Genomic DNA, 23,799 nt, shown 5'->3' on the forward strand with positions numbered 1-23,799 from the left:
AAAAGGAGTGGTTGTTCTCTGATTTGATTGTTTGAATTGTGTGAATTGGAGAGTAATGTTTTTTTAGCATGACACTTGGGGAACTGCTACTTGGTTAGGATACTTTTGTTCCAAGGTCTCTTTGAGTCAGTTCCTATTAAAAGTGAAATGTGACAACCTGTATAACAATGAGAATATTTGAACAATACAATACTTGTATTATTATTGTATGGCTTTGAGGAAAACCTCATACTGTGTCTAATTGAATTTATTATGCTTAATGAATTTGTTAAACCAGAGAGTACCTTTTTTGTTTACTTGACCATTGAGTTTACGTTTTTAAGTATATAAAGTATGTTATAAAGGATGTAGAATACTGAAAATTTGCAGCCCAAAAGATAATTATACAGCAGTTGCAGTATAGCATTTGCAAAGAAATCCTGTTAAAAATTATATTCTCAATAAGTTAGGTTCTAATAGATGGCAGGGGAAGGAAGGGGTAAAAAATACGAAATTAACATTTGCTCTCATTAGCAGTTCCTGTGAATTTTTATAAAAGAATTGATCACAGTGAATTTATTTGGTAAATTATCAATGTCTGTATTATGTACCTCCTTAAGAATGCCTTATAGTGTCATATTCAGAAACATATCATTAACTTACAATGGTGTTCTTTCCCTTTTTCCAGAGAACAAAGAATTCGAATTTAGCTGCTTGATTCTAGCTGTATTATGTAAATTATTATGGTAAATGTAACATTATGTAAAAATCTCCGAAGTAGTTACATGAGGATTTATATCAGTGAAATAATTTTTGTTAGTTTATGCAAGAATATCACTATAAATGAACTTTAGTGATGGTTGTAGCAGTATCAAGTGAGGCATTTCTGTTTTCTTAACATTGTAACTATTTAGATAAGCATTTACCTAAGTGACTCTTTTCTAAATCTAATCTTTGGAAAGGAGAAGGAAGCTGTGAGACTGTGAATTTTGAGGGCTAGGTAAAAGTTTGGATTTGTGTCCCCATGGAACTCTCTTAAAACTTGGTATTTTGTGAGTGTAAAAGAAAGCTGGTAGGAATGTCTGACCACTTTGCTGTTGCTTAATATTTTCACTTGGCTAGATGGTCCCGTGCCTGTTTGGATTCATTGTGCTTTTGTTGGATAAAGGTGAATCAGATTTTTTTCTTTAGGTCTAAGAAAAATTGATCCAGTATATTCTGGTGTCTTCTGTCCTACCAAATATCACTAGCTATGACTTGTCATATTTAAAGGATATTAAGAAATATCAAACCCTTTCCTAAGCATTTTTTTGGATGAGGAGGGCTTTGCCAGCTGCCCCTAGGAGTTAGGAGTAAAATGGCTGTCACCAGGCAGTTCTGCTATTTGAGAGACAATTGGCTATCCATTTGAAAAACGTTTCCTGCTCACAGCATTCCTAAAAGTAAATTACAGCTGGATTAAAGACCTACATTAAAAAACAAAAGTTCATAACTTTCCAAAGAGAATGTGAGGATATTTTTAGAGGCCTAGATAGGAAAGGATTTCTTGAATAAGATACGAGAAAGCACAAATCATGATGGAAAAGACTTGATTTGAGTACACTAAAATTTTAAAACTTTGGTTTGGCAAAAGATACTATAAACAAAATAAAAAGAAAATGATCAGATCGAAGAAAAATTTTTGCAAGGCTTGGGATCCAGAAGACATAAGGAACTTAAAAGAAGTAAATAGAAAAATAGGCCAAAAAAAATTAAACAAGCAAGTCACAAAAGAAGAAATCCAAATGGTTAATAATCATATGGAAAGAATATATCACTAAAAATCAAGGAAATACAAATCAAAACCATGAGATACTATTTCACAGGTGAGTGGCAGAAAATCTTAAAAGTTAAATAATACCAAGTATCGGTAAGAATGTGGGGAAACAAAAACTCTTAAGTGCTTTGGTAATACCTAGTAAAGTGAAAGATGCTCCTACCCTAGGAACCAGCAGTTTCACTTTTAAGTAGATAATGTAGAGAAATTCTCACATTTGCACAAGGAGGCATAATAAGAATGTTCATGGCATTATTTTTTTATAATAGAAAAACATTTAAAACTTAAATGTCCATCAATGTGTGGAATGGATAAATTATGACATTCATAATTGGGGAATTTTATAACAATTAACATGAATGAATCCAATCTACTTGATGAAAGAAAATGAACAAATCTCAAAAATGTAATTGTGAGTAAAAAAAGCAAGTTGAAAAATAAGTGCATTATACCAGATATGTAAATATTAAAAAGGAAATTGTGATATTTTGTCACGGGTGCATTATATGTATTAAAAGCATAAAAGCGTGAAGGGGAAGACTGCACACCAACCTGGGGACAGTTGTGACTTCTGGCAAGGGGAGGAGTTGGACAATGGGAATAGGGGTGGGAGGTGGTGCTTTAGCTATTTTTGTAAATACAAATGTCACCAAAAGTTAATATTTCTATCTGTCGACTGGCCACTTGATAGACAAAATGTGATCTATTCATATAATGGAAAACTATTCAACTATAAAAAGGAACAAACTACTGACATATATGTCATGACATAGATGAACTTCAAAAACGTTATGCTAAGTGCAAGAAGCAAGATGCAAGAGACCACATATTGTATGATCTCATTTAGATGACTGTCCAGAAAAAGCAAACCTGGAAGCGCAGATAGTAGATTAATGGTTGCTTGGAACAGGGGTAGGAAATTAGATTAGCAGTAAAGGGACACGAGGGATTTCATTGGGATGATGAAAATGTTCTAAAACTGATTTATGGTGATGGTTGCACAACTTGGTAAATTTACTAATAATCATTGAATTATACACTTGAAATGGGTGAGTTATGTGATATGTAAAATATACCAAAGTCAAGTTGTAAAAAGTTAACATTTGTTAAATCTGTATGACAGTCGATATAAAAGTATTTCAGAGGTCCAATTAAAAATTATTAAAAAAAGATAGCTTTTCATGTCATTTATAGTTCTAAATGACTTTACTTTTTAAAAATTTATTGAGGTTTAGCAAAGAGGTAAAACCACAAGATTAAGTGTACAGCTTGATGAATGTATATTCTTTTGTAACCTCTACCAGATCAAGATCATTCATGGTACAGCAGTGTGGCTATAGTTAACAATTCTGAATTGTATACTTGAAATCTGCTAAGAGGGTAGATCTTAAGTGTTCTTACTACACATACAAAAGGTAACTAAGTAAGGTGATGGATATGTTATTTAACTTGATTGTGGTGATTACTTCACAATGTATATGTATATCAAAACATCGAGTTGTACACCTTAAATATATACAAGTTTTATTTGTCAATTATACTTCAATAAAGCTGGGGAAAGGGCCGGCCTGGTGGTGTAGCGGTTAAGTGCGTGCGCTTCGCTGCGGCAGCCCTGGGTTCGGATCCCTGGTGTGCACGGATGCACCGCTTGTCAAGCCATGCTGTGGTGGCATCCCATGTAAAGTGGAGGAAGATGGGTGTGGGTGTTAGCCCAGGGCCAGTCTTCCTCAGCAAAAAGAGGAGGATTGGTGACAGATGTTAGCTCAGGGCTAATCTTCCTCACCAAAAAAAAAAAAAAAAAAAAAAAGCTGGGGGAAAACATCATTTGTGGCTCCCTTGTACTCCCTCCTAGTCAGTATCCTCCCTTCTCCTCCTCCCGCTAGAGGCAACTGCTGTTTGGATTGTTATCACTACATATTAGTCTTACTTTTTTTCAAACTTCATATAAATGGGGTTATATAGTTTCTTTTTTTCAAAAATATGTCTATGGGATTCATCCATGTTGTTGCATGTAGTTCGTTCTTTCTAATTACTGTATAGTATTCCACTGTATAATATACCACAATTTATTCATCCTTCTGTTGAGTAATACTTTTGTTTTATTATTAGCAGTAAAGCTACCATGAGTATTCTTGTACATGCCTTTTGGTGAACGTATACACTTGTTTCTCTTGGGTATATACCTAAGAGTGGAACTGCTGGGTCATAAGGTGGGTGTATATTTAGCTTTCTTAAATATTGTCAAATAATTTTTTAAGTGGTTATATCAATTTATCATCCCTCTAGTGGTATGTGAGAGTTCTAATTGCTCCACATTCTCCACTCTTAATGACTCTATAACATTCTGTTGCATGGGTTTATCATAATTTATTTAACTATTGCCCTATTGATTAATATTTAGGTGGTTTCACATTTTCGGTATTTTGAACAACACTGTAATGAACTTCTTTGTAGAAGACAGTGACCTCCATGAGTTCCCTGGATGCTTTCCTAGAAGTAAAATTGGTGGTTTAAAAGGCATGGACATTTAAAATTGATTCTATTTGTGCTGCTGAAAATTTATACTAAATTACTTTCCATCCAACCACACTGTTAATTACCAAGTGTATGAGAGTGTTTATTTCCACAGATGCTTCAGTCTCCAGATGTTTCCCATACTTTTAACCTTTGCTAATCTGGTGAGGGGGAAAAAAATAAAAGGATTTAGGGTATTGTAAAACTTCAGCACCTCTTTTCAACCCTTTTCTGGCATCTTTCAGGTTGGTAAGGCATGGGGTCTGGTGTCCTATCTCCTTGGGAACTGCCTTCAATTTTGGAGGCTGCAAGGGGAAGGAGAGGCCGGGTTTGTTGCTTAACAGGTTCTAGTGAAGACTTCAAGCAAGAAGGATGAAAGAATTCAAGTTCAAGTTGTAGTATTGGCTACCTAGATGACTCCAGACTATGTTGGAATGGAATATGTTGGAATGGAATAGAGGAGCAGATACAGGTCTCTGGCAGAGGCTGCTATCTTTCTTACCTCATTTGATTAGGTATGAGTGTCCTTAAATCACCTACTCACCCTTCCTTTCAAAGCTGTCCTAATTTCTGTTGTACCTAGGCAATTTCAGGAGAGTATTTGTTGTGTCTTGCCAGGGAGAGATCACAGATCGTGTCTCTTGATACTTATTGCCTAACACACTACTAGTAGTGGATGTGTAAAAATAATCTTCAGTGAATGACCCACTGTTCACTGGCCCCTTTTTTTCACTTTGGAAGGGAAATGTCAAGGTAGTTTGACAACCTTATATTACTACTTCTCAAGATTGGACCTTCTTGGAGAGGGCCAATGGTGAGCAACTGGGGGCAAGGACAGGCTAGGATCCCAGCATGAATTAGTAAAGGAGCCTGTCTGGCCTAACCAGGATAACAGGACAAATGTAAAAGATCAGGCATCTCCCTGAGAAAGGAAGAGGAGCAACAATACTGCCTGGGAAGGGGCAGGATTTTAAGTACAGCTCAGAAACAGAGCTTTGGTATAGATTCCAGTTCTGCATAAGCAGAGGGTCACAGTCAGAGAGGAACTGAATAGTTGGTTATTTCAGAAGCTGTTTATTGTTTTTATATGCCTTCTGCATATGGGTAACCTTGGGAGAAAAAAGAGTATTAAGCATCTACTAGGTGCTAGTCACTGTTCAAAGTGCTTCACATCCATTGTTTTACTTAATCCTGAAAATTCTTTGAGGCAGACATTATGTGCAATTTGCAGATCAGGACACTGGGGCTCAAAAAACTGATTTGTCCAGGATCACACAGCTGTTAAGTAGTTGAATCAAGATTCTAATTTAGGACTGACTTCAATGCTCATTCCTGTTCTCACTTGCCACACTATTATGGAAAATAATATTAAAGATGATAATAATGCCTAAAATATACTGATAGCTTACCACATGCCAGGCATTAATTCAACTTCTTTAAATGTATTATTTCATTTAATACTTCATAGCAGCCTTATAAAAGAGATGCTATCTTAATCCCCATTTTTACAGATGAGGAAACCAAGCACAGAAAGGTTAAAGAATCATCGCAAAGTCACACAGCTAATTAGTAGAAGAATCAGTATTGCAATCCAGTCCTGTCACCACCTGCACCAGCTCCTCAGTCGTAGTCTGGAGTGATCTTGCCCAGATGGTTTCCCTTAGCCTTGAGAGTCTTCAGCTTTCTCTTAGGTATAGGGTTTGCCTTTCTGTTCGCTGTTTGTATAATCCTGTAGATGCTGGGAGCTCCAGAAGGAACATAGCTAGACTTGGTTGTGTATGTTGAGCTACTGCGGCAGCAGTGTGTAGGTTGTCTTCATAGGGTGAGATACTGGAGGAAGGAATGCTACCTGGACTGTGTAGTCATAGAATAGGGCCATGCAGTGGGCTATAGGACAGGTTTGTCCTGACTAGGATGTGTAGGGAGAAGGTTCTGATCTGTACCTTGGAATAGCACTCTACAATCTTTGCTGCATCCTGTGAATTCGGTTACCCATTCCCCACCCCCAGATTGCAGCTGGAAAGAACCAAACCTGACAAAGCCCTATTCCTGTTCTCAGAAGTGAATTGCTTATTTATTCAAAGATAACTATATGAGGGACTGTGTGAGCAAGTCTGAGAGAAGCAATTAGAAGACTGCTTTTGCTGCTACACCTTTATGTCAGTGTACCCTGAGCATGGGCTAATTCTCTGAGAATCCTAGTTTATTCTGTCTTGAAGAGCAGGAAGAAGATATTGGAATTTTGACAGTGGTTAGCTTTAGGCATTGTGGAGTTTGGATTGTTTCTCTTTTTTTTTTTAAAAAAATTTGTGTACTAGCCTTCTGCTGCCCTGTTAACTGCCCCGTCTACCCTCTGCCCCCACAGCAACCCTCGTTTCGTATGTGCCCTGCTTCGAAAGCCCTGTTTCCTCACCTGGCTCCACGGAGCCTGCCCTCACTAGCCAATCAGTCAGCTTGGATGCAGAGTCTAGAGGCTAGGGAAAGCTTGATGAATTCCACCCAGCAGCGAGTTGCCTTGTAACATGAAAGCACATATGTGATGGTGTTTATAAGATTACTGAGGAAATGCAAATGGAGGAGGAGAGATCTCATAGAATTATCCCAAGCCAAGAATCCTTCTGTTATCTCCTCAAAGGTTTTATTGGTTCTTGAAATGGAGGCTGGGCCTTTACAGAATGTAGGTGTTATAGTAATGGTAAGAGGGAGGAAACTCCTCCAGATTATGAAGTGAAATCATAGAAGCAAAGTTATGGAGCCAGGCAGAGAGGACAAAAGGAGTCTTTAAAATTCACATTGTTATGTCAAGTGTGTAGGTCCAGGTTAGGACAGTTATTGAGGTAATTGCTTCTTAATGGGAAATATGTAATTCAGAGTTCTGACATTCTAAATCCTTAATTTAAGAGGCATAAATAGAAGGGTAAGTAGCCACTGCTGCTTAAATTTAGAATTTTACTTCATTACAAGGACTTTAGAACTGTTTTCTGTCTTTTGTAAGAGTCCTGTTAATTCTGTAGGGTGGTTGGCCAGATTGAAAACCAGAAAGAAGTGCTTTCCTCAGGGCCATTTTCCTTTAAAGGTTACTAACAGATATGGACGTTTTACCAAAGCAATCAATTGTCTAAGGATTTTAGATCAGACAACGATAGGATTTGAGAGTCAAGAGAACTCATTTAGTCAACACTTTGAGTTTATATTTGAGAGAATTCAGGTTCAGAGACTCATTTAAGATCACATAGTGGCAGAATCTAGGCCTACTAATTCCCAATCCAACACTTTAATATTCATGCCAAATATTTTTCATGTTATAATGGCTATTATGATTATCTAAAAGCTTACTAAAAAATGATTATGTGCTATGAGTCAGATATTGTTCTAGGTGTAGAGGATACAAAGATAAATAAAACTGGCTGCACTGTCAATAAAGCTAGGCTTGGTAGGGGAGGTCAGCAAGTAAATGGAAGATTATAGTCTAGTGTGATAAGTGTAGGACAGAGGTATGCACAGGATGTGTATCAGTCAAAGTCCAGTTGAAGATAAGAGAAACTACTCTATCAGAAATAGGATTGAATACAGAAAATATGGTGTTTACAGACTCATTAGAAAGGTTGGAGGAATAGGCTTTAGGCTGAATCTCCAGGAATGACTTTCAGAGTAACACTGCAGAGAGAACTACTACCTCTGCCATGTCAGGAAGCTAGGGGAATCTGGAAGTTGCCATCCCAAATGTCAGCCTCAGGATATTCCCCGCTTTGCCATATGGGCTCAGAAAGTCTCCATCAAGGTTGTTGCCTCCAGAGCTGTCATGCCATTCCTGCTAGTTCTGCATCAGAAAAATAGGTTCCTCATGTTACCCCGTGACTCCCCCTTACTTGTGCTCTGATTTCAAGCCTCACCAGGTGGATCTGATTGGCAGAACCTAAATCACACCTGGTATCCTAGTTGCAGGGGCCTTTGGGAAATAAAGTTTTTAGCTTTCTAGCCTCTATAATACTGGAGAGCCCATAGAAGGAGATTGTAATAGGTATCATAATAGTAATATGATAGTAGTAGTCACAGTGGTAATAGTAACACAATGTAACAATAACATATATAGAATATAACACATAGAAGATGTATGAGACATATAATACATTATATATACACACACAAATACATAAAATGTAATAGTAACATAATAGTAATACTAACTTAGTGCTCACAATAGACTGAGCCAGTCTATAGAACGTTTAGAATCAACACATAAGAGGGGCACCTAACTTGCTGGTGGTGGGGAGGAGAGGTCAGAGAATTTTCCTTGAGAAATAGTACCTGAGCTGAGACTCAAGGATAGAATTGAAGATGTCTCACTTTTTCTAAGGAACTTTGATGAGTGGATCCCTGTTGCTGGTTTTTATCAAGTTTGTAGAGTAGTTATTCTCAAAGTGAAGTCCCCAGACCAGCAGTGTCAACATCACCTGGGAACTTGTTAGAAATGGAAATTCTTGGGTGCCACACCAGACCTACTGAAACAGAAACTGAATCAAGCCCTTCAGGTGATTTTTGATGCATGCCAAAGTTTGATAACCTCTGCTGTATAAGCACGATGATTAAGATGTGTAGTCAGGGGTAGATTCCTGGAAGAGGCAGATGGGGACATTATAAGCTGTATAAGCACAATGATTAAAACCTATAGGTTTTTGAGTTAAATCTATGAGTTTGCATCTTGACTTTTACATTTACCATCTGTGTGATTATGAACCACTGATGTCACCTCTCCTGATCTTTTTTTTTTTTAAAGATTTTTTATTTATTTTTTGCCCCCAAAGCCCCAGTAGATAGTTGTATGTCACAGCTGCACATCCTTCTAGTTGCTGTATGTGGGACTCGGCCTCAGGATGGACGGAGAAGTGGTGCCTCGATGCACACCCGGGATCCGAACCCGGGCCGCCAGCATCGCAGCGCGCGCACTTAACCACCAAGCCACAGGGCCGGCCCACCTCTCCTGATCTTTAACCTTGTAGAGTTGTCAAGCTTCAGTGAGATGACATGGTAAATACCTCTCACAGTGTGTGACAGAGAATAGGCATTCCATAAAGTCTTTTGGAGGAGACTTGACTAGACGTACCCTTAAATTAATCTTCCTTGGGAAATTTCATAAGGGCATTTCAGAGTAGAGTTCAATTCAGAAAGCATTTATGAAGGCAGCCTGCTCTGTGCTCAGCACTACGCTTGAATGCTGTGGTGCCTTGATTCTTGGGAAGAGCACAGAAGAGTAGGGAGACTTGGCTCCTGGCCTTGGGAGCTGCTTGTTTTATTTATTGCGAAGACCAGTACTTAGACAAGAGAAGTAACAGTCTAAGATAGTAAATGATGAGGTGCATGATGAGGTGTTAATAATTTATGATGCTGCCAAAACAGTAAATATTCTAGAAGCTCAGAGGAGACCAGTCAGTGTGGGCTGAAGTAGTCAGGGGTAGATTCCTGGAAGAGGCAGATGGGAACATTATAAGCTATTGTGGGCCAGTTAAGTCTAATTTCTCAGGAGCATATTTATTTATTTACAAAGGTTTTTGTTTGTTTTTAAATTATGAACCTTATTTAAAAATGTGGAAAATTCAGTAAATAAGAGAAAGAATCATCTATAACTCCACAACTCAAAGTCTCATAGCTAGAAGTTTTGGTGGGTATCCTTTTAATCTCTTTTGAAAACATTCAAAAAGCTAATAATTGCTATCACAGTGTGATAAATCTTTAAATGCTATTTTGAGTTAATTCTTGATAATGCAATGATGTTGACATTTCCCCATGTTATAGACACAACCTAGTTTTAATGGCAGTGTAATTATTGGGTCACTTGAGTTTATTAATACTGCCCTTCCAATTTTTGAAGTGATGCTTGAAACAAGCAAAAACAATTACTTACATTTTTAATTATTTCCTTGGGATATATTCTGAGAAGTGGAATTACTAGGGTGTGGAGTGTGTACATCCTTAGTGCTTTGTAAGCACATTGCCAAATTATTTGCTGGAAGGAGTGGTTGAATTTTTGCTCCCTTTCTTCCTTCATCCTCTCTTTCATTCATTTGGTATTTATGTGCTAGGCCCTATTCCAGGTTCTGGGGACATAGTAGTGAACAAGGTAAGCAAAAATCCCTGCCATCATAAAGACACATACTAGTAGTGGAAAACAGATAATAAGAAAGTATGTTGGATGGTAAAATATGCTAAGGAGAAAAATAGACTGCAGGAAAAGAGAATAAGGAATGGTGGGGATAGGGAAATTATAATTGTCAATTAGGTGACTGGGGAAGACCACACTGGGAAAGTAACTTGTGGCACATGCCTCCTTCCTTGATATTTATCTGACAGAGTGAGTGGCAAGGGCAAAGGCCATGTAGTATAAGCATGACTTGCATGTTTGAGGAACAAGAAGTAGACCAGTGTGGCTGGAATAGAGTTTGGAGGGGAGTGAGGTGCATTGCTGGGGAAGGAAAGAAATCTTATAGGAGGACCTGCCTTAAGTTTAACAGGATTATGCTGGCTGCTGTTTTGAGAACAGACTATAGGGAATCAAAGACAGAAGGAAGGAAACCTGTTAGGAGACTATTGTAGTAATCCAGGTGGGAAATGATGGTGACTTAGACCTGAGTGGTAGTGGTGGAAATGGAGAGAAATGGTGAGAATATGAATATATTTTGAAGATTTAGTTGACAGATTGGATCTGAAATGTGAGAGAAAGATCAGGAGTTCAGTTTTGGACATGTCAAATTTGAGATGTCCGTTAGACGTCCAAGTAGAGATGTTGAGTAGACAGATAAATGATGCTGGAGGTCTGAGCTGAGAGAAATAAATTTAACATTGACAGTGCATATTTGTATTTGAAGTGATGAGACTGAAAGAGACCAGCAAAGGAGGACATTGAGAAAGCAAAGTTGGCAAGTCCAGGGACTGAACTCTGGGGCCCTTCAATAGGAAGAGGTTAGCAAGGAGTCTAAGGAGAAGCAGTGAGGCAGGAGAGTGGGATGCTCTGGAAGCCACGTGAAGAAAAGTGGTTCAAGGACGAAGAAGCAATCAGGGGTGTCTATTGGTACTTATAGGTCAAATAAGATGGGGACTGAGCATTGATAATTGATGTTAGCAGTAAGGAGGTCATTGGTGTAGTTATTGGTACATGAGTAGTTTCAGAGAAGTGATGGGGCAAAAGCTTGATTGGCATGGGTTCAAAAGAGAGTAGGAGGAGAAGAATTGGTGACAGTGGGTATAGAAGAATATAGCTTTAAAGAGAATGAGAGAAATGGAATGTGGGGGGGCGGTGAGAGTGACTTTTAAAAAAACATTTGCAGAAATAACAGTATGTTTGCATGCTGATGGAAAAGATCCAGTAGAGGTAAAATTAATAAAATGAGAGACTTGGTAGAGCAATGTCTGAGTTGGTGAGAGGAAGTGGGATCCTAGTTCACAGGTAGAGGAGGGGCCTTTGCAAGGGGCACGGACATAGTAACTGGATGAAGGCAGAGTCTACGGGGTCAGAGATAATGAATGGGTGGAAGTGGTGGTGGAGGCTTGTGGGAGTTCTCTTCTGATTGCTTGGTTTTCTCAGTGAAGGGACAGGTAAGGTAATTAGTGGCAATTGAGGATGGAGAAGTTTGAAGGTTTGAGGGGAGAGGAGAAAGTGTGAAATAGTCACTGAGGAGAATGAGAGAGAGTGAATGAATTAAGGAAAAGGTGGTATAGTTACTAAGTCACATTAAAGCTCACTTACAGTGAATGATCCGAATTTAAAGCTAGATTATTCAGCATAGTTGTATGTTTTCTTCTAGCCACAGTCGGGTACAGGGGTGCAGGTGGATGGCTGGTTTTAATAAGGCTTTTGGTTTTGCCAAGTAAGGATGACAAAGTAAGAGAAGCACAAAGGAATTGAGGATGTATGTAAAGGAACAGTTATAAAGTAGAATTTAAGCTCTGGTAAGGAGGGTAGTGTAGACCTGAGGTGGATGAAGGGCAGTGAAAAGATTGATAGTGTACGTCCCTGTGGGATTGAAGAATGAAGTTGGAATACTATAGGGAATGAACTAGAAGGGAAGGAGGCCATGGTTGGACACTGAGATGCTTGAAATTATGATTGTTAAAGGGATTTCAGTTATTAGTATCTGTAGAGTTTGGGTATGACCATGGGAGTGAGTAGCTGAGATTGGGTAGAGGACAAGATCCTTGGTGGGGAGGAGGCCAAGGAATCCAGAATGCAGGGATTTGGAAGGATCATCTATGTGAATAGATAAATCTAAGACTGTGGTGGGAGTAGTGGGAGAGTAAGTGGCAGTGCACCAGGATCTGCAAGATTCAAGGAATGAGGAATAACTCTGGGATTAGTAGGTGACAACAGAGCAGAGTGGGGAGGGGAGTATAGTCTGGTGACCTGAGGATAGAATCTGGGGTTTTGGAAAATAAGGAGGGAGAATGGTCTGGAAGTGGCAACAAGGATCAGAGGCTACCTACTCCACCTTCAGGCCAGTGGAGGAGCACTAGAGAGGGAACATTCACCACTTGAGAGGGCTCTGGAGGAAGTCAGCATTTGGTCACAGTAAGAACGTGAAGGGAACTTAGAAGAGGTTGAGAATTTTGCTGCTGGCTCACCACGAGTGCCAGAAAGCTAGTAAAGGAGTTTCAAGAGTTGGGGAGCAGTGTAGGTGAGTGTGCCAGTTTTGCTGTTTCTTTGCCAGCTCCATTTCAAATTCATTGCACTTTTGATGGAGGACATGATTCTTTGTCATCTTAATTTTTTTAAAGTGCTAGTGTGATTGAATGTTAATTTATATAAGAATATACAATTGGCCACATTTATAAATTGTAATGCCTAAGAGTGTGTTTTGGAAGTGTCTGATTTAGATGTCGGATGAGGAGAAAGATGAGCAAAGTGTGTTAAGTTTTGTGGGAAAGTGAATTAATCATGCTGGCTAGATTTAGGGGTTTATTTTTAAGAAATAGAGATGAAATTGGATGGGTTGGTCTTAATGGCCAAGCTACAGATTCTAGACGGTTCTAGTTTTAAAACATAAAGGCCTTGAAACATGTTGAAAGTGGTGTAGGTCCTCAAAAAATTTAAATGTAGAATTACTAGATGATCCAGCAATTCCACTTCTGGACATATATCCAAAAGAAGTGAAAGCAGGGACTTGAACAAATATTTGTACATATTCATGGCAACATTATTCACAATAGCCAGAAGATGGAGGAAACTCAAGTGTCCATAGATAGATAAATGGATAAACAAAATGTGGTATATACATACGATGCAATATTGTTCAGCCTTAAAAAGGAAGGAAATTCTGACACATGCTACAACATGAATTAGCTTTGAAGACATACTGAGTGAAATAAGCTAGTCACAAAAGGACAAACATTGTATGACTGCACTTACATGAGGTACCTAGAGTAGTTAAATTTGTAGAGATAGAAAGTAGAATGGTAGTTGCCAGGGGCTGGGGGAGGGGACAATGGGGTGTTATTTAATGGGTTCAGAGTTTCAGCTGGGGAAGATGAAAAGGTTTCAGAGATTTATGGTAGTGATGGTTGTATAATAATGTGAATGTACTTAATGCCACTGAATTGTACACTTAAAAATGGTTAAAATGGCAAATTTTATGGTATGTGTATTTTACCGCACACACACACACATACACGTGATATAGGATATAGGCACTGCTTCTCTAATGGTACAGATAAGGAATAGGCAGCAATGGCTGTTTTCAGGGGAAGAGAGTTAGAATTTTGGTATAAGAAAGTCTTCTAGTTGACAGGCATAGTATGTTTCCCTTGCTGAGTTCTCACCTTGATCTATACTGTATGCTCTAGTTTGGCCTTAGCATTGAGGTTCTCAGTGTGGTTTAGAGGTACATGGAAACACATTTTTCTTAAGTAGGAAAACATTTTCTCTATGTTCTTATTTGTTCTGTTTAGCAAATGATTTTTTTTTCATAAATGATCTGGGAATAACCTCTAGGCTTCACAATTATTCTATGTCTTTAATATGAATTTATCTTTTAAATATTGTATTTACTAGTTGAATTGACTGCTAGTTACTTTGGAGTCATTTTATTTATATCCTGAACTTGGCAAAGGAATTTAAATAGAGAATTTGGAAAGCTCTCATTCATAATCTGCTAAGGCCTATTTCATGACAACATGTTTTAGTTATTTGTCCAGATGTATTCTTATTGTTGAGTCACAATAATGACTAGAAGACAGATCAACAAGAGGACGTAAATAAATAAAGCCAAAAAAGAAAGCCAGTGTTGGATTCTTGGGAGTCGGATGGATCCAGGCTGAATCCTGGCTCTGTTACTTAACTCTGTGAATTTGTTTTTAGTGAGCCTCATTTTTCTTATTTATAAAATACGGATACATCTACTTATCTGGCAGAGTTGTCGTCATGATTAAATAAGATGATAAAATAAACCACCTATGGCAGCAACTGGTATATCTAGGCATTCAGTAAGTAGTAGCTGGTAGTAGTATGATTTTGACTGTGAAAATGTTTAATGGGACTCTTTTTCTGAAACCCAGAATGCAAACTTGGAAAGCAAAGGAATTAGCAGAAAGGTCCTTCAATTTATACAAAGATTCACCTCAGGGTTTCTGTAAATCTGGGGGAATCCCTAGTGCATTTGATATTTACAGATCATTAGCAAACAGATGCCAGGAGGCAAATGAACTGTAGTTTAAGGATTTTCGAACCGCTGACAATGAAGAGGAAATCAGTTTCTGATAAAGTTATAACGTTTCTGAGTAAGCAATGGCAGGCAATGGGAAAATTTTAATTGGGTTTATAAAAGTTTATTTCAGGAACACATGTATTTCCAATTTGAGGCACACCTATACATCTGTAGCCATCGAATTTATAGTGCTTGCTTATTTCTTCACTGGGGTTAATATAACAACAACTAATATTTATTGTGTGCTTACTATATACCAATGTGTCTTTAGGAAGCCTGTAACACTCAAAGGCTTGTTTTCAATGGGTTGTTTTGAAATTGGCCTTTTATCCATTTGCAGAGATAGGGCATTTTAATGAGTTTATTTTATTCTATTCTATTTATTATGCCAAAATATTAGGGTATTTATAGTAGGCAATACATTTTGTAGAAGACAAAGCTAAGTGGGACATGGACTCTGGCTTCACAAAATACACTCACTGTCCCTTAGACTTTTTAGAAGGGGACCTGTGGTAGCATGAGATGAACCCTGGTCTAGTCCTGGCTCTCCCCCTTCTTCCTTGAAGCTTTTTCTGTCCTGGCCAGGACAGGCTCAATGCCCCTCTACTAATCCCTAGCATTTACCAAGCCCTGTAGGAACCGCTTGTTTAATTCTCTGTATTCTCCATCGGGGTTAGATGTAAACTCCTTGGGAGCAAAGACTGTGGCTTATTTATCAACTGGGCCAGTCACATCAAAGTATTTGTGCCTTGAATAAATACTAATTTTCTAACATTGTACAAGTGATAACCTATTGCTTTCTTTACCTATGATAAAATTATGATAGTCCCAATATCATAGCTTTGTCACGAAGATAAAATTAGAAGTTTTATATAAAATGCCTGTCACAGTGCCTGGCACATAGTGGGTACTCAGTCAGTATTTGTATTTGAGTAAATAATTAAGTTATCTCTTTTCACCAAATTTGACAGATGTGATATATCTATTTATGAAGATCGTATGCAGTAATGTCATGTTTGTAGTACATAAAGGGCACAGCTGTCACTTAGGTTAAGTCTGAAGTAATTATTCACGTTGGAATAAAAATTTGACACTTAATGGTACTCATTAAGGATGGGGTAAAATGAATCCTAACTCAGAGAAATTAAATGGAAGCCTGAGATTATAACCATTAAAAAAAAGACCTTCATCAATATTTATCTATCAATTTGATAGATTTTAGGAATTAATTCCAAACTTTGAATTAATTAAAAAAAACCCTAAATAGTTAGTAATAAGGGTTGTTGAAAACTAGGGTATTCAGTAGGAAAAAAAGTAAGTATAAGTGAACATATTCTTTTGACTTTTTTTCCCCTCTAGCACACTCTCTCTTTTCCATTTTAAAGCTCCCTTTGGAATTTGACTTATGTTTGATTTTTGGGTTTACATGGCATAAGTTTGGTTAAGGATCAGATTTATATTCCTTCTGTAGATGAAATTGGTTATGAGAAATATTTTAAATTATTGGTAAGTAGGGGGATTTGCTGGTCAAAATCTATCAGCATCCTCTAGAAAGAAAGATGAAACTCCCTAGATTTTACTGCATAATGTCAATGGACTCATTATGTGTAGAACAGCTGATGCATTTAGGACTTGTTGATTCCCTTAATTGGTAACTGTACCACATTCATAACCCCAACAACTGAAAACAATAGGTCAGTGTCTGCTGTTTATGCATAAATAGCCACATCGGAGCAGGGTATGTCTGAAAGGCGGAATATGTTAGTTTGAGGAGGAATCTGGCACGTGAATGGTTCCATTGCTTGCCATACTGAGGTGGGTTGTGCTCTCCTTCCCTGAATAATGCTATTTGGGTTTTTATTATAGGTGTAGTTGGTGAACTGCTCCTGTGTTATCAGGCTAGCTGCTGTGAAGTAGTATTTGAATGTATTTTAAATGCCAGTGTTGAGGGAAAAAGCTAGAATAGCAACATGGTTTAAAATTGGCAATGACTCAAAGTTTTTATGTCTTATAGTCTTCATGTTTTTGAGCAAAAATTAATACCTAGAATAGATTTTTTTTAAGTAAGAAATTCCATTTGTGCATGGAAACCAAATACTTTGTTTCAAGTACTTTGAAATGATTTGTTTTTTTAATTAGTGAATTATACTCCTTTGTAATTTCAGGATTAAATCTGCATTTTGGCATCAGTAATTTTTTTTTGAAAAAGTAATTTTTAATTTAAAAATATTTTTAAAGGAAAGACAACATAAACTATTTTGTTTCATTGTTAAAGAAAAGGAAAACATGTTGATGGGTTTTTTTTTTTAACCATGTAAAACATTTGAAACATTCCTTTCAAAAATATATTATTTTTAATAAGTAAATTTTAACTATTATAAAGGGAATAATTTACTAGAATAGTTGTATTTAGTTAAAATGCTAAACTAATGGTTCAGGTATTTCATAATATAAAGTAAGTGAAGTTGACTTTTATAGCTTTAATAAAAGTTTAATAAGTAGTGTCCCTGAAGCTCTTTATTAGTTTAGTGCAGTCCAGTTTGCAGTCCTACTATCAAGAAGCTAATTCTACATTATACCAAAAAATTAACTTTTCTTCTTGAAGATTAAAAGAAAGTTTATTTCCCGGTATGTTTTGGAGAAGCTTGAGCTTGTCCACAAAATGTACAACTTCTCAGACTATTTCTGAGAATCTACATTTTTAGTGTATAAAATTTGAAAGTGTCTTTCGGGAAAGAGCAGTGTAATTAATGGACTATTACCCGTTTGCAGCATATTCCCATCTTCTCCTCTGGAAAATTAAATCTGATTACAGTTTGGATTAACATTTATGGTTGTAGAAGATAGTACGGAGAGGAAGATAGTTATCTTAAACTCCGTGAAATTGAACAATGAGATTATATCATTTATAGCTAATTTAAAAGTCTCGCTTTTAAAGGACAGATTTTTATATTGTAAGCTTTCAATGTGTTCAATATTTTGTCTCTTACTGACTGAAATATCCTAGAGATAATGACTGGATAAATTTAGTAGGCATTAAATGTGATGTTTTCTGCCTTGATACCTAGGATGTTAAAAGTGAAAGCAGTGTAGATTCCCGTGTTAATGGCTCCATTGCAGTTTCTCTTAAGTTTCCTAGAAGAGTTCCAGTTGTAGAAGATTGTACCGTTTGGTTCGTGTGCAGTTGTTACACCTTTCATAGAAAATGAAGTCAGTGTATTTTTCAATAATCAATTAAAGTATCATACCTTGACCCTTGAAATGGAGTCATTAATGTGACAGAAAAACAGGAAAATAATTTGGTAAGGGGTGTGTGTGTGTGTGTGTGTGTGTACACATACTCGTTACTGATCTACAAATGAGCCCTCATACATAACCACGGTACTTTTATGAATTATTTTGCATTTCTGTTGTAAAAGATCTGTCTACCACGTTTTCTAGGAACTTTAAGCCTAAGGCAGAACTCAAGGTTTTGGAGCCTGTGTAAAATAATTTATAGCACCTTTCCAGTAAGTCTTGCCCAAACCCTTATTCTATTAATTAAACATCCTGTGGCAATCTGGTATATCTTAAAGATTTAAAAGTATGTTACAGTAGAAGACTAGAAAACATGGACTATTGAGATTGAAGAAAATTAGCTTTTCTTTAAAAAGCAAAAAGTAAGACATTTGTTTTGTGATCACTTTTTGTGCTGTGAACATATAGCCTTTTAAGCGTGGTCACGTTCTGTGCCTGAATGAGATTGTGCTGTTAGGAGTCCTATACTATGAAATGTCTGTTTTAAATACGGAAATGTTCCTTGTGGCCTCCAGTGGAAGTGGTGCACATGTATCTGTGTGGGGACAGTTCTTGCATGGCCGTGGTGCTGGGAGAACGTAGTGGCCCATCACGTTCACATCATGAGAAGCCTCGTTCCAGAGCCAATTGTCTCTTTTAGGCTTATGTGTTTAAGAAATATATGGACTCTACCGTATCATAAGTCTGGTTGGCAAGATATTTTAAATATTTTTTTGTTGTTGAGAAGTATTTTCCTGTGAGATGATGAAATTGGTTTTTAATTTTTTAAGAATCTATTAAATCTGGAGAAAGTCGCTGAGAGAGGAGGATAAGGAGGGAAGTTGTGTGCTATGTACCACTATATTATGTTCTTAATTTTCTATCATAGGGACAGTTCTTAGAGAAAAAGCCTGACATATGCCATAATTCTATTCTTACTGCCAGTTGCCTAAGCAAATTGTTATGTTACTTTTTTCTATGGTAGTACTCTCATCTGCAGATTTTTGTGTTGCAAGTTAGCTGTTTGGTGACACTGCATCTGGCAGTGAGGTTATGAATGTGAGAAGGTGTTTTGGAACATTAGCAATTATGGCGTTGGATGATGGATAAAGAAATAGATATATAAATATTAGACCGATGCACAGTTTTCCAGTGTATGTTATTTTCCATATAAAGATATAGAACATTTCATAAAATGTTCCCAGACCATTTAAAACTCAAAGAAATGCAGCTGATGCAATGAAATACATAGAGTACTTGTAAAAACATACAGACACGAAAGTGGATTGCTGCCAGACAGAAAATTTAAAGGCGGTTTGCTTAACTGCAGGGTGCTAGGTTTTGTACGTGTGCCATGCTGAAACTGTTAGTAAGGCGGGTGTTGTGTTGCTTGAGAAAAGCAGATTGTATTTGGACCTTTTTAACTCAGATGTTTCCAATGTCGATATTTTGGTGACATTATGGCATTATGATCGACTCAACGTGAAAAAAGAAGATTTCAACCTACTGTGCAAAACAGACATTTTAAGAAAATTCAAACAAATTATTTTCAGTTTTTGCGTTAATTTTTACAAAATGGCTTGCATAGTTTTATTAACTATCAGACTGGATCTTTGAGCTAATTGAATGGAACTGTATAGGTTGGGCTTTGGTTTTAAAAAGCATTGCCTTTTTTTTTTTTTTAAATATTGCTTTAGGGAGGGTTAAGGACCCATGAAGTTTGCTTTTGTAAACCTCAGAGCATTATAGAAAGGAAATCAAAAGTTTTATGCTTGAATCATAGTAAATAATGATCCATGTATTATCTTGGAACATGGTTCTGTTAAAATCTGGGACTCGCACTCTAGGGTTAGTCTTAGGACAGTTGAAGGAATTTAGTTGATGTTGTTTATTATGTTGCCTGCCATTGAGGCAGTGTTTCAGATAATATGATTTGAATGACCCCCATCTTGGCATTCCGTGGTCATCTTTACCTTCAGTGTATTAAAATAGGTTGATTTTTCTTTCAGCCATGTTTCCTTCTCTTTTTTCAATTTTACTATATTGTATATATGAATAAAATACATTTTTAAAATAAGTTAATTATTAGTGTAGTTTCTCATTAATATAATTGGTTAAAGAGATTTAAAAACCTTCCTTCTCCTACCTATAAACAAGAAACTGATTTTTTTAAACTGAAGAATATACCACAAATGTTGTTTTCTGACATTCAACCCCTTACAGAATGGTGATAAAAAATAAAGTCTTTGGTTTTATTCCATCTTTATTTCCATCGGTATTTTGTGGTTCCCCAAAAGCACAAACTACTGCAAGAGAGAGGACATGATATTAAAGGTTTATATGTGAGTCATTTCTGTATGAAGTTTTCTGGTTGACGAGTAAGCGTTAACCACGTGACAATTGGAAGAAGAATAAGCCTTAGATTATTTTGTGGCTTTCCCAACCTCTGTTTTACTGTGTCCGTCAGTGACTTAGGGAGTACCTTTTTTTTTGGTTTTAGGACCAAATTTTAAATCCTAAAATACCAGCTTTTTTCTGGATCAAGTCATTTATGTATGTTTTAGGAATTACAGCCACTGCCCTTTTTTAGGCTCCCCCGACCCCCACCCCAACAGCACACTTTTAGAAGTTTGTTGGGTATCTGGCTGTCCTTTTGCATCCTGCTGGCTAATTCTTCCCTGTAGACCTATGCTTTTCATGCCACGCTGTTAGTGCCCTCTGGCCTCCTGTCTCAAGAGGGCAAGTCCTTGTGTGATTTCAGCCCTTCAGGCCAGACAGAAGCAACAGCATCTTCTTCTGGCCCACCAGAACAGCCCTGCAGGGGGGATTAACTCCAGAATTCTGCTAGTCACAGTCTAGACACATCATTTGTCCTTTCTAGTATTTGAAGATGAGGGTAAAGAAAGAAATTGATCCCCAAGTTTTAGGTCAACCAGAAGACACCTCAAGAGCCAAAATGATCTACGGATAGTTTCAACTTTTTTGCACCACCCATTTTGGGAAGCTCTGCTTTTAGTATGACCTTTTGAATATTCCTGCTTTTGTTATTAGTCTTGAGTTTTGAAAAATAACATCTGTTGACTGTAATGACTCGAAAACTGGTATTTCTAGGATTTAAATGTAGTATATGAATAGGCCCTTAGTTTTTTCTCTTTTTGATTCTTCACTGCAGAGCAATTAATGACATTTTTGTGTTGTGATTTGGAGGGTTTTAATTTCTACGTGGATTCACTTTCACAGAGAAGTAAACTGGTGTTTAAAAGATAGATATGAAAAGTGAATAGTATATATTGTGATCACAGTGAGAGGGGACCCTCAAATATTGTGCTTTTAAATAAGCCTTTTGCAGTGATACGTGACTTCTCAAATAGATATTATTCTGATCACTCCCCTTAGTGTGTCTCTGAGGAACCAGATCTTTCTCTTATTAGGAAAGATTGAATGTTTTCCTAGTCGATAGCAAATGGAGTGCTAATAGCTTTTAATTAGTACACTTCTGTATTGACTTACGGACGATGGCATTGGATTACCTTGCAATTATGATTGAAGAATCAAGTGACCCCTTTAGTAATTCCGTTTTAAACAGATGGTCATGAAAGCTATTTTCACCTGTGGATTTTTATAGTTTCTGAGCAAGTCTGATTATGTTAGATAGAACATAATATCTCATATGATACTTTGTTTACACTGACAAGCTAGCAGTGTATTGTTTGGTTCTGTTTTGAAGAAAACTTCATCTAGTTTTATCTGTATCTTTAAGAGTTCGTAAGTATTTTGGGAAGGATATATTTTATTTTTAAATCAAGGAGTTTTGCATTTGTTCCTTGAAAGAATTCTTCTCTCATCCAGCGCCCCCCTACACCTGCCCCACATTCTGAAACTGGTGTTTAAGATGGTTTATCAAGCCCACATCTGTAACTATGAAAAGGAGGCTCCTGATTAGAGAAGAAAAGTCAAGCAGGTTTAAGACACATTTTCTCTGGAAAAATGTATTGAGGGCAATTTGCAGCCAGTAAGATTTTTGCATTAGGTAATAGTCTAAAGTTAACAGTAGCACCAGGTCTTCAAAATTTTTCTTTTTTATATTTCTGGAGGACGGTAATGGGAGTGCCTTGCCGAGTCCTTCCTTGTGCTCATCAACATAGCAGCCTCAGCTGCCCCCCTTGGATCCCCTGCCAGGGCTGCTATCATCTTCTGATCAAATATTAATGTGTGATCCTCTGCTTGCTCACTAATCCAAAGCCAATTAATATTATCTGTCAATTATTTACAGATCCTGAGGTGCAGAGGCAATTCCCGGAGGACTACAGTGACCAGGTTCGGAATGCGTAATTAATTTTTTACATGACAAAATTTATTTCAGAGTTGTTCAACATATTATTACTGTTCTTTTTACTGAAAGAGATAAATGCATTTTTAGAAGGGAAGAGAAACAGTAATTAGGAACCCAAGACAAAAAGTACAACATATTGAAATAGGATTGAAAATATTGGTGGCTAGATTTAGGGTTGTTACCTTCAGGGGAAAAATGCACAGAAAGTAAGGAAGAAAATCTATTACAAATTTTACTTTTTACTTTGAGATATGCTACAGTCCCAAAGTTCATTAGGAAATCCTTTTTGGATTGCCTGTGAATTTTTTTTTTCTTTTTTTAAATGCTATTTAAGCAGTCAAGAACCAGTGTAACAAAAAAGAGATGAAGAGGAAAGTTGATAACGTTTCCTGGAATTGGAAATAGATTATGAAGCTATGTTATGGTAGTACTTGAAGGAGAAGATACACGTGCAGGAATGGTCTTTAGGGTAAGGGTGGTTCTAATGATGGTAGTGAAAGGTAAGGTTGGCCAAGTTGGTCCTGCCATCTTGAATTTCCTGCATTCTGCAAGCATGGAACGGAGTGGAAGGAGCTATTTTACTCACAAAATAGTGCTGAAGTTCTGATGCTGCTGTACTCTTTACAATTAGATCCAGGTTATACATTCTGGATTCCAGTTTCTATCTTGAGAAATATTAGAGATGTTTTGTACTTTTTTTGGGCACCTTACATTTTTGGTTCAAATATGCAATTTGGTGTGCTTTTTAAAGCAGTTTTGAAATAAAAGAATCATTGATTACACTGAATAAAACAACTTTATAAAGCTGTTCACATGTGGGATATTGTACACAATAAAAACATGTTTCTGAAGTACAGCCATTTAATTTTGTCTATTAAAAAAATGTCCTTGAATGAAAAGTACAATGAAATAGAAATATTCAGTACGGTAGTAGTAACACCTTTTCACTGTGGCCTGTTGTATAGAGGGCAAGGCATCTGATACATCTTTATGAATATGGGGACATAATGTGACCAGGTATACAACTGGATAATCAGTATAACGAGATGCTGTGTAATGAGGTTTTATTGTGCAAGAACCCAAGAGAACTGGTATGGTTTGCTTTGTATGTGATCTCGAGACTTTTAAATGAGATTTTAAAAAATATTAATCTTCTCACTCTACCTCTTGCTTCATCTTCCAACAGGAGA

At 37.0% G+C, this 23,799-nt stretch overlaps 1 protein-coding gene across 7 annotated transcripts in view; it reads left to right on the top strand.

The window, feature by feature from the left end:
• DENND1A (DENN domain containing 1A) overlaps positions 1–23,799 on the top strand; it is a 504,435-nt gene that overhangs the window by 93,832 nt on the left and 386,804 nt on the right. For 4 of the 7 annotated variants that reach the window (XM_004423432.3, XM_087419123.1, XM_087419120.1 and 1 more), the window contains one exon: positions 22,550–22,593. The exons of the other annotated variants lie outside the window; for them this stretch is intronic. In XM_004423432.3, the coding sequence (XP_004423489.1) occupies positions 22,550–22,593 (44 nt within the window). The remainder of the gene's footprint in view (positions 1–22,549; positions 22,594–23,799) is intronic. 7 annotated transcript variants of the gene reach the window in all.

Source organism: Ceratotherium simum, chromosome 29 (assembly GCF_057802395.1).
Source record: "Ceratotherium simum simum isolate JZ-2026a chromosome 29, ASM5780239v1, whole genome shotgun sequence".
Classification (NCBI taxonomy): domain Eukaryota; kingdom Metazoa; phylum Chordata; class Mammalia; order Perissodactyla; family Rhinocerotidae; genus Ceratotherium; species Ceratotherium simum.